The sequence below is a fragment of the Octopus sinensis genome, linkage group LG11 (assembly GCF_006345805.1).
Source record: "Octopus sinensis linkage group LG11, ASM634580v1, whole genome shotgun sequence".
Lineage (NCBI taxonomy): Eukaryota > Metazoa > Mollusca > Cephalopoda > Octopoda > Octopodidae > Octopus > Octopus sinensis.
Window position 1 is genome coordinate 16,509,363 of NC_043007.1, and position 14,107 is coordinate 16,523,469.

At 35.4% G+C, this 14,107-nt stretch overlaps 1 protein-coding gene across 8 annotated transcripts in view; it reads left to right on the forward strand.

Moving 5' to 3' along the window:
* Nucleotides 1-13,067, forward strand: part of LOC115217089 (calpain-9) — a 164,296-nt gene extending 151,229 nt beyond the window's left edge. For 6 of the 8 annotated variants that reach the window (XM_029786683.2, XM_029786682.2, XM_029786685.2 and 3 more), the window contains 5 exons: nucleotides 1,999-2,067; nucleotides 4,204-4,282; nucleotides 5,643-5,759; nucleotides 6,749-6,807; nucleotides 8,864-10,615. In XM_029786683.2, the coding sequence (XP_029642543.1) occupies nucleotides 1,999-2,067; nucleotides 4,204-4,282; nucleotides 5,643-5,759; nucleotides 6,749-6,807; nucleotides 8,864-8,890 (351 nt within the window). In that variant the 3' untranslated portion in view covers nucleotides 8,891-10,615. Of the gene's footprint in view, nucleotides 1-1,998; nucleotides 2,068-4,203; nucleotides 4,283-5,642; nucleotides 5,760-6,748; nucleotides 6,808-8,863; nucleotides 10,616-11,280 lie in introns of those variants that run through there. The other 2 variants (XM_036507117.1, XM_036507118.1) reach the window with 2 other exon arrangements.
* The last annotated feature ends 1,040 nt before the right edge of the window (nucleotides 13,068-14,107 follow it).

The window sequence follows — 14,107 nt, forward strand, 5'->3', positions numbered from 1 at the left end:
GTACTAGGCTTACAAAGAATAGGTCCTGGGGTCGATTTGCTCGACTAAAGGCGGTGCTCCAGCATGGCCACAGTCAAATGACTGAAACAAGTAAAAGAGTATATATACTCCATGGAAGTGATGGAGGCACACTTTTCACAATTCCCTTTAGGATGAAACTGTCCAGTCCAATGTTGTAATTTTGCTTCACTCATGGAAAAGTTATCTACCCTATCAGTATATATAAATGTGCTTTTATGCATCTATAAGTGGTTTAACTGGTATTTCTAGCAATATATGTACTTGTAGCACAAACCATCACAATTAGTGACAACTAAATTTTGCCTACATGGTTTATATTGTGCCCAGCTGCCCACATTAATTTTATATATGATCCTGCCAGTGAAAGTGCCACTTAAAAACATACAATCCACACTGTAAAGTGGTTGGCATTTGGAGGGGCATCCAGGTGTGAAACCCATGCCAAAACAGACACAGAAGCATGGCGCAGGCTACTGGATGGCCAGCTCCTGTCAAACCATCCAACACATGCCAGCATGGAAGAAGAACATTAAACAATGAAGATGATACATATATATAAACAGTGGTTTACTATAGTTCCCTATTCCTTTATTGCCCACAAGGGGCTAAATATAGAGGGGACAAACAAGGACAGACAAAGAGACTAAGTCGATTACATTCACCCCAGTGCGTAACTGGTACTTAATTTATCGACCCCAAAAGGATGAAAGGCAAAGTCGACCTTGGCTGAATTTGAACTCTGAACATAACGGCAGACAAATACTGCTAAGGTTTTCGCCCGGTGTGCTAATGTTTCTGCCAGCTCACCGCCTTAAGATGAGAAGATTAGAAACATTTCGCCTGGCATGCTAACGTTTCTTATTTCTGTACTGCCAACAAGGGGCTACACACAGAGGGGACAAACAAGGACAGACAAAGGGATTAAGTCGATTATATCGACCCTAGTGTGTAACTAGTTCTTAATTTATCCGCCCCGAAAGGATGAAAGGCAAAGTTGACCTCGGTGGAATTTGAACTCAGAACATAACAGCAGACAAAATACCGCTAAGCATTTCGCCCAGCGTGCTAACATTTCTGCCAGCTTGCCATCTTAGTTTACTATAGTTTCCATCTACCAAATTTCCCCCAGAAAGTATAAGCATCGGCAAACCAAAGGTTATTGCAGAAGACACACAGTGAGGTCAAACCTACGACCCTGTAGTTGCCAAATAAACTTGACAACAGGTTTATCCCTTCTCTCGTATGATAATTATCCTAATGATCTTATAACAATTTTTCTCGAAAATTTAATTAGTGATCTTAGCCTTGAGAGAAATCAATTTGGTACAGACAAAAACTTAATGCAGCATTAATTATATAAGTCTTTGCTGCTGTTGGTGAGATAATTATACTTCCATATAAGGAAAACCTGTAATCTTATACAGAATTAATTAATTCAATTATACTGTGCATTATGAAATTAATGATACATTACTCATAATTGCTACACCCAACCTCATCAGCTGCCAAAAAATTAATACATCATTAATAATAATTTTCTGAAGTAAATATTGGTTTCAAATCTTTGCACAAGGCCGGCAGTACAGGTATTTATTTCATTGACCCTGAGGGGATGGAAGGCAAAAGTTGATTTTGGCAGAATTTGAACTCAGATCACAAGGACAGATGAAATACCAATTAGTACATGATAAAGTCCCCTGACACAACAGACCCCTTGAAAGCATCCAATCCATGCATGTATAGAAGCTAAACATCATCATCATCATCATTTGACATCCAATGTCCATGCTGGCAGTTGTAGTGATGGTGGTGGTGGAAGCAGAGACATGACCAATCAACTATTCCATTTCTTTCTTTACGGGGAAACTATGGAACCTTGGGGACAAGTATAGCTGTTATTTAAAATATTTTGATTTATTTTTGTTTTTATGTTATTTTCTAAAAGTTACCAGAATTTGTCCTTAACATAACTCTCAGGGTGACATGTCTGGAAAACTGGGATTTGTGGAATTCAAAACTCTTTGGAAAGATCTTCGCAGATGGAAGGTATGTTACACGTTAAGAAAAATATATATAATATGTTGTATACTTGTGTGATGGTGGAGGCGCAATGGCCCAGTGGTTAGGGCAGCGGACTCGCGGTTGTAGGATCGCGGTTTCGATTCCTAGACCGGGCGTTGTGAGTGTTTATTGAGCGAAAACACCTAAAAGCTCCACGAGGCTCTGGCAGGGGATGGTGGTGATCCCTGCTGTACTCTTTCACCACAACTTTCTCTCACTCTTACTTCCTGTTTCTGTTGTATCTGTATTTCAAAGGGCCAGCCTTGTCACTCTCTGTGTCACGCTGAATATCCCCGAGAACTACGTTAAGGGTACACGTGTCTGTGGAGTGCTCAGCCACTTACACGTTAATTTCACGAGCAGGCTGTTCCGTTGATTCGGATCAACCGGAACCCTCGTCGTCGTAACCGACGGAGTGCTTCCACTTGTGTGATGTCACACCTTGATGACAAGGTGTGACATAGTTAAGTGAAAGTGTATGATAGCATTATATAAAAGCATATGATATACTCTGGCAATACTTTTCTAGTACCCCTTTCTCACTTTGTGGAGCTTGTCGATGTTCATAGTCTTCTGGAACATTTCATGTTGACAATCTGAACATCTCCATCTCCTTCAAACTTATCTCAAATTCAAGTGATGGTAAGTTACATAGGGAGATGTATTTAAAACTCCCCACTATACTGTCTTTGTACTTTAACCCTTTAGTGTTCACATTGTTCTGCCAAAATTAATCCTTTTTTATCCACATTGTTTTGAACTAGTCATGCATTAATCTTGTAGCTATGAGATTTTGATGAGGTAGCTGTTAATTTTTAAAACGATATTGTAGGGTTGGTGTGAGAGACCAGATATGGCTAGTTTGAACATAAAACAGGCAGAACACTTTTGGCCGGTTTAAATGCTAAAGGGTTAAATGCATTTTCAAACTACCAATATATATATGTATATATATATAGTGTCTAGTTTGGGGGGAGTTTCAGTGGTATACACACACACCTAAATATATGAATGTGATATACAAAATATTTATATGAAAGCTTTCAGTGTCAATATATGAAGGTATGAGATAAATGAAAGTATGTGGTGTGGTCAGATGATAATACGTGATGTATTATAAATAGCTGTGGGATATGTTATACAAACATGTGATACGTCCTTGTTGTTTAGCTCAAAGTTAGCCCTCATCAAGTAGATGTATAGCATATATGTTACATGGAAGTATGTGTTGTGTGAAGGTGTGTGATATGTACATGTGCTGCATAGTTGTTATTGCTGTTCTTGTTGTTGTTTAACCTTGAGTTAGCCCTGATGAAGCAAAACTATGGATGGCCAAAGGAGTTCTAATTTCGATTATCCCATCTTTTCTGTATATCTAAGACATTTTCTAATGCATCCTTCACTTTTTAAGCCAATTGGCTGTTATTTGAGGATGGTGTGACTCTTCTATCTAGTGGGTCAGGCGACCACATAGAGAGTCTCTTGTCAGCTCATTACATTATAACATTTTATAGTTATGTATAGCATTATATATGAAAGTGGAGGGAAGATCCAGGAAGACATGGAACAAAGTATTGAGCCTTACAAAGGAGATGGCAGGGGACCAAGATATGTGGCATATCGCTGTACTCAAGAAAACCTGCCCATCACAACAGAACTGAGATCCTATAACCAAGGTGCCACATGAAAACCACTGGTGCTTGTGCCATGTAAAAAAACACCCAGTACACTCTGTAAAGTGCTTGGCATTAGGGAGGGCATCCAGCTGTAGAAGCCAAGCCAAATCAGACTATGGAACCTGGTGAAGCCCTTGGTCTTACCAGTTCTTGTCAACCCATGTCAGCAGGGAAACCAGATGCTAAATATTGATGTTGATAGTGATGATGAACATTATATAGTTATATATAACATTATGTATTATAGCATTATACGGTTATAAGGTGTGTGTGTGTGTGTGATGTACTTTCATAGTAATGTGGTTAAGAATTTCCCTTTGGAATCATATGACTTAGGAATACTAAGCATTATAGAATTAAAGAACAGTCAGGTATCCTTTAAGACTTTCCCGAAATATAAAGAAAATGACATTTATCTATTGTATTTTTTCATCTTCATTTTCAGTCTGTTTTCAAAGACTTTGATGCAGATAAAAGTGGAAATCTGAATTCTCATGAACTCCGTAACGCACTGCACAGTGCTGGTAAGTAAACATTTATTTTATATTCTGAAGCAATTTATGATACACATAGTTATTTACTCATTGATTCATATAAGGAATTAATCTAATTAACATATGGTTCAAGTAACTAAACACCTCTTATTACTTAATTATTTAAGACCCATGTTCCCTATGGAACATTGACCATCGGCAACTTTTCTCCTCTGCCCTCAACTCTGGGCTATCTTTTCTGCTTTCTTCAGCTCTGCCTCAGTATCTTGCTTCCAGCTGTTACAATGTCCTCCCTTCTGCCTCCCCTGTGGGTTCTTGGTCAGAGGCCTGACATATAACGCAGGATGTTGGTTTCCTTAAGATGTGGTCTACCCAACCTTTCAGATTTTGTTTCCCTGTGAGATGTCTCTTTGGTTTTGAATTGTTATCAATCCTTCAGCAACTTTACTTTTTTTCTAGCTAGAGCCATTATCTTTATCCAAATTCATTCCTACCTCTGGGTAGGAATAATAAAATATGAGAATCAGACTAGGTTGGAATTTTATTGATCAATATATTTCTATACACAATCATACAAACTCAGATATCTATCTATCATTCTATTTATCTATCCCTCCTTCTATATATATATATATATATATATGGCACGTAAAAAGCACCATCCGATCATGGCCGTTTGCCAGCCTCGTCTGGCACCTGTACCGGTGGCACATAAAAAGCACCCACTACACTCACAGAGTGGTTGGCGTTAGGAAGGGCATCCAGCTGTAGAAACACTGCCAGATCAGACTGGGCCTGGTGCAGCCTTCTGGCTTCCCAAACCCCAGTCAAACCGTTCAACCCATGCTAGCATGGAAAGCGGACGTTAAACGATGATGATGATGATATATATATGGCTCAGTGGTTAGAGTGTCGGACCCTCAATCATGAAGTAATGAGTTCAATTCCCCCATACTGTGCTCTTGAATTCATTCAATCTATAATATAAATTGGAAATGGGCGATTGTTGTATTCTTTCTTGTCTTGAGGTTCACAGCCAAACGGCTGGGGGGATTCGCGTGAAAAAGGGCACACATGTGGAGATGGGTGCATAGATTGGAATGCAGTTTGTATTTTTTTCCTAGCCCCCATACTTACTGAGAAAATCGATCTGAAGCTGTTTTCTGACAGGGTGGGCCAGGAAATTTTCATACAGCTGGAGGCTCCAATCGGAACAGGGGACCCGAAATGATAAGGTTGAGAAACGCTGTTATAGATTATGCCTAACCGAAAACGATCAAAGAGACATCATCCAAACAGACCGGGTGAAACCAGGCTTAGCTGCTAGTATATATATATATATATATATATATACGTGTGTGTATTAATCATATTTTCTATTATATTTCAGGATTTAGATTGAGTAACAATAACTTCCAAGCGCTGGTAATGCGGTACAGTAATGAGGATGGTTCAATCTCATTTGTGGACTTCATTGTGTGTGCTATTCGTCTGAAATCAATGCTCAGTAAGTTAACGTTTCTTCACTTACATGTCTTTAAGTCATAATGGTTTACATCTGCCCCCTGACCCAGCAAATAAGAAAAATGCAATTAACCTTTACTGTACAACTAGCAGTATAGCCCAGCATTGCTCGGGCTTGTTTTCTTTTCGACCCTTTAGAATTGAAATTTTTGAAAAGTAAAAATTTTGCATTATGTAGCTTATTATTCTCTTTGATTCAACATTTTTCTGGTTGAAATACACCGAAAAATGGCGACACAACAGTCAAAAAATCGTAAAAACTAGGGATTTTCATAGAAAAAAAAGCACCTTTTTGATGTAAATAATTTTTGGTGTTAACATGGTCTGATTTGAATTTTTTCTTCTACGGAAGGAAGAGCAAGCTTTCTTCTATCATACTCTCAATTTTGGTCAACTTGTGCCGCAGGGTCTTGGAGGAGATAGTGTTAGTTGAAGGCTACCAAACCTGCCATACACAGACAATTTCAGCTTTATATATAGAGAGAGATTTGGGTTTTAAGAATTACTAGCACTATGAACTGGTGTTGCCCGGTCTAGTGCTAGTGCTTGTTGTTTGTTGCTGGGTCACAGTAAAAATTTCTCACTAAATCAAGAGCTAAGTTTCTTATCACATTTCAGCCCGGGGCCAGTTTTGTTGTATATGAGCTAGTTGAACTTTTTATGAAATTAATTAATATTCATTGGACTTTGGCAGTGCCCATAACTTATGAGCATAAGGGGTCGGTTTATCGATTTTTTTTAATGGCTTTCTGGGGTGGCTGGGGAAATGAAAAGATCTTCACGTCCACCCTCAGACAGTTTTGAAAGACCATAGAAAATGTGAGCCTTTTATGTGAAAAACTGTGGATTTGTATAAAGGACACACAGACATTTTGCCGTTTATAAACATAGAGATTAATATATTTGGGTTTTGAGAATTTTTTAAGATCTTCACTTCTATTTTTACATGTATTTTTGTATATCTCTTTTCAGCTTCATTTGCTACCTATGATACAGGAAAAACTGGAGTCATCGCTCTCTCTGCCAATAATGTAAGTTTTTTTTTTTACTGATCATCATCATCATTTAACATTAGTATTTCATTCTGGCATGGGTTGAATGGTTTGACAAAATCCAAGACAGAGGACTGCGTTGAGCTCCATGCCTGATTTGGCATGGTTTCTATGGCTAGATGCCCTTCCTAATGCCAACCACTTTTCAGAGTGTACTAGGTGCTTTAAGATCCCTTGATGTGAGAGGATGTTGAGAGAATTGGCTTTTGCCAGGTGTTGAGCAACAGGAGTATGATAGAGAGATGGGAATAGGTATCTACCCCAGTTGGAGAAAATCTTATAGTAATGAGCTGTGAGGACATACCCGCAAGTTACAAGAGTGTGAATATGAAGAGAATGGGGACAGAGGAATAGGTGAAAGGGATAGGGGTAGAGGCTCGGGCAAGTTCACAAGAGTATTAGGTGAGCAACAGCTGGCTAGAGGGAGGGAATATAAATGATACAATGAACGGTAAGCTCCCTCTAGCACTCCATCGGTTACGACGATGAGGGTTCCGGTTGATCCGATCAACGGAACAGCCTGCTCATGAAATTAACGTGTAAGTGGCTGAGCACTCCACAGACACGTGTACCCTTAACGTAGTTCTCGGGGATATTCAGCGTGACACAGAGAGTGACAAGGCCGGCCCTTTGAAATACAGGTACAACAGAAACAGGAAGTAAGAGTGAGAGAAAGTTGTGGTGAAAGAGTACAGCAGGGATCACCACCACCCCCTGCCGGAGCCTCGTGGAGCTTTAGGTGTTTTCGCTCAATAAACACTCACAACGCCCGGTCTGGGAATCGAAACCGCGATCCTACGACCGCGAGTCCGCTGCCCTAACCACTGGGCCATTGCGCCTCCACAGAATGGTAAGCAGGGAAGAAAAAGAATAGCATAAACCTGCAAATTGGTGGTTGTTGTTGTTATTGTATAACCCAGGTTAATCCCAATTTGAACAGACTAATGATGAAAGATATTCAGGCTTTGACCAACCTATGTTTGTTTCAGATCTAATGTACATATAGAACTGCATTATCTTGCATACAACATGTTTCCTTCACTTTTTGAAACGGTAGAATGTGATTTGAAAACGATTCTCTGCTATTTTTAGCTTAGCTTTTAAGCTCATTGACAGGTTATAAGTGTCACACTAAAAAAACCTTACATTATCTATTCCATTGTTCTTTATTCCTATTTCAAGAATTTAATGGTTGGATAAGTGCCTACTGCTACTGTTGTTGTTGCCCGGGGGCTCAGTTCTGACCTGTGTACATATTGTGGCTTGGTATGAACAAATAAATACTATAGAGCCAATGCACTGATTTTACCAGGGACCTCTAATGCTGCTATGGTGGCCCTGCATTTAAGGCCATGCTGGTGCACTGTTCCATATATAAGAGGTGTACTCTGATTTGAGTTAAAGTTGAGGTGGAAGTTATTCAAAAGTGAAATAGTTCCTCACTCAGAAGTGGGAATTTAAGCATTTCGAATGCAATATTTAGTATATTTTATAGGTGTAGGACTGGCTGTGTGATAATAGCTTGTTTACCAACCACATGGTTCTGGGTTTAGTCCCACTGCGTGGCATCTTGGTCAAGTGTCTTCTACTATAGCCTCGGGCCGACCAAAGCTTTGTGAGTGGATTTGGTAGACGGAAACTGAAAGAAGCCCGTCGTATATATGTATGTATGTGTGTGTATATGTTTGTCCCTCCAACATTGCTTTACAACTGATGCTGGTGTGTTTACATCCCCGTAACTTAGCTATTCGGCAATGTTTGTGTCTGTGTTTGTCCCTCCAACATCGCTTGACAACTGATGCTGGTGTGTTTACATCCCCGTAACTTAGCTATTCGGCAAAAGAGACTGATAGAATAAGTACTAGGCTTCCAAAGAATAAGTCCTGGGGTCGATTCGCTCGACTAAAGGCGGTGCCCCAGCATGGCTGCGGTCAAACGACTGAAGCAAGTAAAAGAGAGTATAGTGAATAAGCTTATTATAAACACTAAACTCAAGAAAACTGCTACAGCAAACCATATCTTTTTTTTCTTTCAGTTCGTCCAGATGACCATGTATTCCTAAAGGAAATGCAATGAAGTATCCATCACCAACCAACGTCTATTACTGTTGCTTATATACATATATATATACGTATATATATATGTATAACTGTGTCTTTTTTGTCATGTCTGTTTTGTAGTAAGTTTTTTGATAAATCACAAAGATGTATTATTGAAGACCAGCAAACTTCTGTACATAACATATTGCTGGCTTCTCAATAAACCATAGCATCATATTTTTCTATTCTTAATATCTCCTCTTCATACTGTAATAACACAAGAATCTCTGCATTTGATAATGTTTCAGAGGTTTGCTTCGTTCGCTACTTCTGAAACTTGGAATTAATTATTGCATTGCCTGTGATTTTGATTTCTCATCAATGTGTTTGTCCATGATTTAAAAGAAAAAAGGAAAAAAAATCGAACAAAAAATAACCCATGGTTATGTTATTCGTTTGTGTGGTAAACAATTACAACCGTTTTCCAATGTTAAAATGATCTTCGTCTAACACTGTTATGTTGCCATCAATGTAATAAAACATGGCGCTTTTATTTATGATAATTTACCTGTTTGGTGATGGTACAGTTTTTTGTTTTTTTTCTCAGCAGTTATGTCCAACTATTTTTCACTCATGGAAAAATCATCAAAAAAATAATTATTCTATTGAATCTTTTCCATTTTTTTTTTTTTTAGAGAATTATTCTTCTTAATATCCTGAATTATTTTGATTATCATTATTATTATTATTTTTTATTAAAATTATTATTATTATCAACAATGTTAAAAATGATCACTGCAGAAACTATGCAAAAAAGCTAGCTGGCCGTTGCCCGCAAAGTGTTCCAGCAAAGACACTTTTGCCAGAGGCCTTTCAGTGCCACAGACTTCTGAAGCACTTTCTCTTTCCTTCTCAATAATAATATAGTTAGAATTTAGTTTAGTCAAATTATACCTTTTAAAAAGAAAAAAAACCTACTAAAATATTTAAAATTTACACAGTAATTATTTTCTCCGTTAAATTTTTCATATATTTGTAGTTGTTCTCCGAAATTTATATTTTAAAAATATTTCTTTATTGTAATTGCATGATTGCACATACCTTTAGTAAAAAAAATATCCGTCAGAGAATATATCTCTGGATATCTCTTCAGCAATATCCTTCACTATAATCTACTTTTATTAGATATTTTTCCATATTATATCACCTAGCCTAACCTTATATCTATTATATTGTGCTTCTTATATTTAACTACTTTACCTTCAATCTTTGATGCAATGATAATCTTACTCCACAGTCTTGTCCTAATTCAAATTAAGACTTTTTTTTCGCTAACGAATGATCTTAAAGATATTTACTAATGTAAATAGCGATATGAGATAAAGCCATTTAAAATACTCTTTTGTTCTCAAAAGACTGTACTAGCAGGGTGCAAGAATTTAACTGCCCTTTGTCGTCTACAGTTCAAAGACAAAAAATAAAATAAAGATTTGGCTATATACCTTTACATTCTGTGTTCAAATCCCGCCCGGGTCTACTTTGCCTTTCATACTTTCGAGGTCAATAAAATAAGTATGAGTGTCGAATTAATCGACTGTTCTGTAGAAGGCGGTGTTCCAGCATGGCCGCAGTCCAATGACTGAAACCAGTAAGAAAATAAAGGAATAACCAAAATCCTACTCCATTTCTCTATTCTGGAGATAAATAATTTTTTTTCTAATCTACTTCCATTTCCTCTATTTCTTGTGTTTCATTAGGAAACATGAACAAAATGAGGTCTAAAGATGTTAAACCTTATAACAAATGTGAAGTATAAAGTGCAAACTACTTAATTTAACTAAAGTTCTCAAACAGTTCTATGGAGGAATTAAATGATTTTCTTTTATGATTCATCATGGATTATATATATAATATAATATATATATATGTATATATATAAGTATAAAAGCTGACTTCCTACTTAATATTTTTACCATTACTGTTAATTTAAGTTACAGACAGCCTAAATTTCTCTAATTAACTGTTTCTATTAAAACTAATATGATTGCATCTGTTTTACTCAACCCAAGAGTATTCCATCCAAATTTCTCAAGAATGTTACTCTAAATTTTGGTTTCTTTGTATAAAAATCCACTCTCTAGTATCCTGCCATTTAGGAAGACTTATCAAGGCTTTTCCAAAACTTACTTCTTCAAGTGCCTTATCATACAAGAATTTTATACGCTATTTACTTCTTACTTCTGCATGAAACTATCATCAATATTATAATAATAATAATTATTATTATTATTGTTATTACTATTATTACTTGTATCATTATTATTAATATTATTAAAACTACAAAGATTCAGTAGTATACATAAGGCTTGTCTAAACTGCTTGTCTGTAGCTGTTTTCACATTTCAGTATAAAGCGATTTATGTGTTTTAATCATTGTTATACTAATCTTATTGTCCCTCAGACTATTTTTCAATCTGTTGCTACTGGTTATTTTAATCTAATAACATTATTTAAAAAGGTTATGCATATTATTAACTTGTCCCAAAAAAACAAGTATTAACAATATATTTTTCTCTTTATCATTTGTTTTCAAACTGCTCCTCTTGGATTTATATTGTTATTTAATTTTAAATATTATATATATAATATGTATGGGATACATATAATTTTATTGTATGTTTGTTTCTCTCTTTTTTTCTTAGATCAGTTTTTAACTTGTTTTCTCGTACACTTCCCCGGCCCCATTTTATTATTTTATTTAGCATTTAAAATGAAACACAGGAAAGGTGTTTTGATATCATGAAATATTTCCAAATATTTTTTTGATTGCACACTTCTATAAAAAAAATATATTTTTCTTTTAATTTTTAATGGCAAAGACTGCTGTAAAATATGTCGCCATACACACATAAAAAAAGACAAAAAAGAAACAGAAAAACTATCTCCCCACCCATTTTTCTTTAGAGATATTTTCTATAGCTCAGTTGTATTTTTTTCCTCCCATTTAACTAAAAAAAGCTGTTGATATCTTTAAACTGCTTATTTTATCACATATTCAAATACAATGACTCGTTATATCACAGTTAATTAATAGCAATAGTTTCATTAACTTTAGTTACAGTTAATAACTGTTTCTAAATTATAATTTTATCTTTATAACACATTATTATTATTATTATTATTGAGTCCTTTTTGTTCTCTCTAGTTAATTTTCTTGGAACATTAATATTAAAACATTAAAAACTTCATATTATCATTGACATACATATAATTACACACAATTTGTGGATAATAGTTAATATAACATAATCTGTTATACACAAGTTACTTAGAAGCCAATAAATTACACACACACATTCATAATATATATATGCATATACAAATAGTATTACGGACATATATCATGCATCTATTATTGGAATAATCTTTATATACCCTACACTAGAAACTGAAGAGTTTGTCTCAAGATAAAACACGAAACAAACTATACACTCATGAAAATAAGCTGGCATCTGACGAAATGTCAAGCATTCTTATACTTTCTGTCTCATTTGCATTTCCAATTGTTTAAACATCATGAAAAGGAAAAAGGGTATCAAGAAAAAAAAAAAAGCAGAATATTGTATCTCAGATCTATATAGTCAACCTAAAGTGTGACTCTAAGACTTTGTAGCATTCAGTGTAGAACCCTGAAAAAAAGTCTGAATTTCAACAAAAAAATTTTATTTCTTTTTTTAGAAACAATTTTTTTTGATTATTGAATTTTAAAGAATCTCATAGAAAGAATTATCAATGAGGGACTTAAGTTTCCTTCGAATGATATTGGATCACTGATAGTAAAGTCGTCAGTTTAGCCCATGGAAGCATATTACCCACACAGGCTTCATTTATAACTACCTGATCAGCCACAAGGGAGAACATTCAATTATAGATGCACTTTTGTATGGAGCCAACATCAGACATCAATGTCGATTAAAAAGCCTTAAAAATTCACTCTGATACTGGCCTACGGTAATAGCATAGTGGATAAAGGCATTGGTTAATTGCAGTGCAGACACTTGTAGAAGGCTGGAGCATACAATAGCTGCGATGTAGTGAAAGTAACAAACAAAATAAAGACATCGCTACAACTGGTAGATGCACTTATTTCAACTTTTAATAATTTCAAATTCTGATACAGCCCACAGAAACAAATGCATATAAAACACCAAGCACTAGACTTACCATAATAGTAATTTTAATTACAGCACTAACTCACCTGCCTACAACTTTTTGTTGAAACTTTTATAAATGCTCAATTATTTCACAATCATGAGATGCAGTAGTCAGGTTGTTGAAGGTTGTGAACTCAAGATCACTGTGTGTTGCAAGTTCAAATCCTACTGCATTGTTTCCTTAAGCAAGACACTCAACTCAACCTGTCTAAGGCTTCTTGCTAATTAAGGTATATTATTTTAAGTGCTTTCTTTGTTTTTATAAACCCTATGTAATTTTTTGTATTGTGTATGTATATTGTGTGTGTGTATATATATATATATGTATAAATTCACACGTATACAATACTACAATACATTTTATTGCGTGTCATTTAATTATTACAATTGTTTGAATTTTTTTTTTATGCAATAAAATTATTTACAATTATTGTTTTGATTATTACATGAATAAAGTTATTAACTATTCATTGTTTTAGTGACTTCATTTCAATTTATAGAAACAGTTCCGAATTTGTGGGTATTTATCTCTTGCAAGAACTGTATGAATTTTAACAAAACAGTTGCACATTATTTATCAGGGCTGAAAAATGAATACTTATGCTTATTAAATCATTTTTTTTTTCTGTTGTTGTTTTTAGTGTTAGTTCAGTTGCTCCAATATATATTTTAGGTTCATCTGTTTCTACTTTGTTGCTATATATTATCAATTTTGCCAAACAGCTACCATCTAATGGGCAATTCTGATAAATTCTAGAGTTATGGAACAGCTATTAGCCTATCTTTTCATTCAGCTTTAAAGCATTACTAGCAGTATCACCCGGCATTGCTTGGGTTTGTTTCGATCCTTTAGAATTGGAATTTTTGAAAAGTAAAAATGTTGCATTATGTAGCCTGTTATTCTCTTTAAGTGAACATTTCTCTGGTTGAAATACACTGAAAAATGGCAACACAGCAGTCAAAAAATCGTTAAAAATAGGGATTTTCATAGAAAAAAAAGCACCTTTTTGATGTAAATAATTTTTG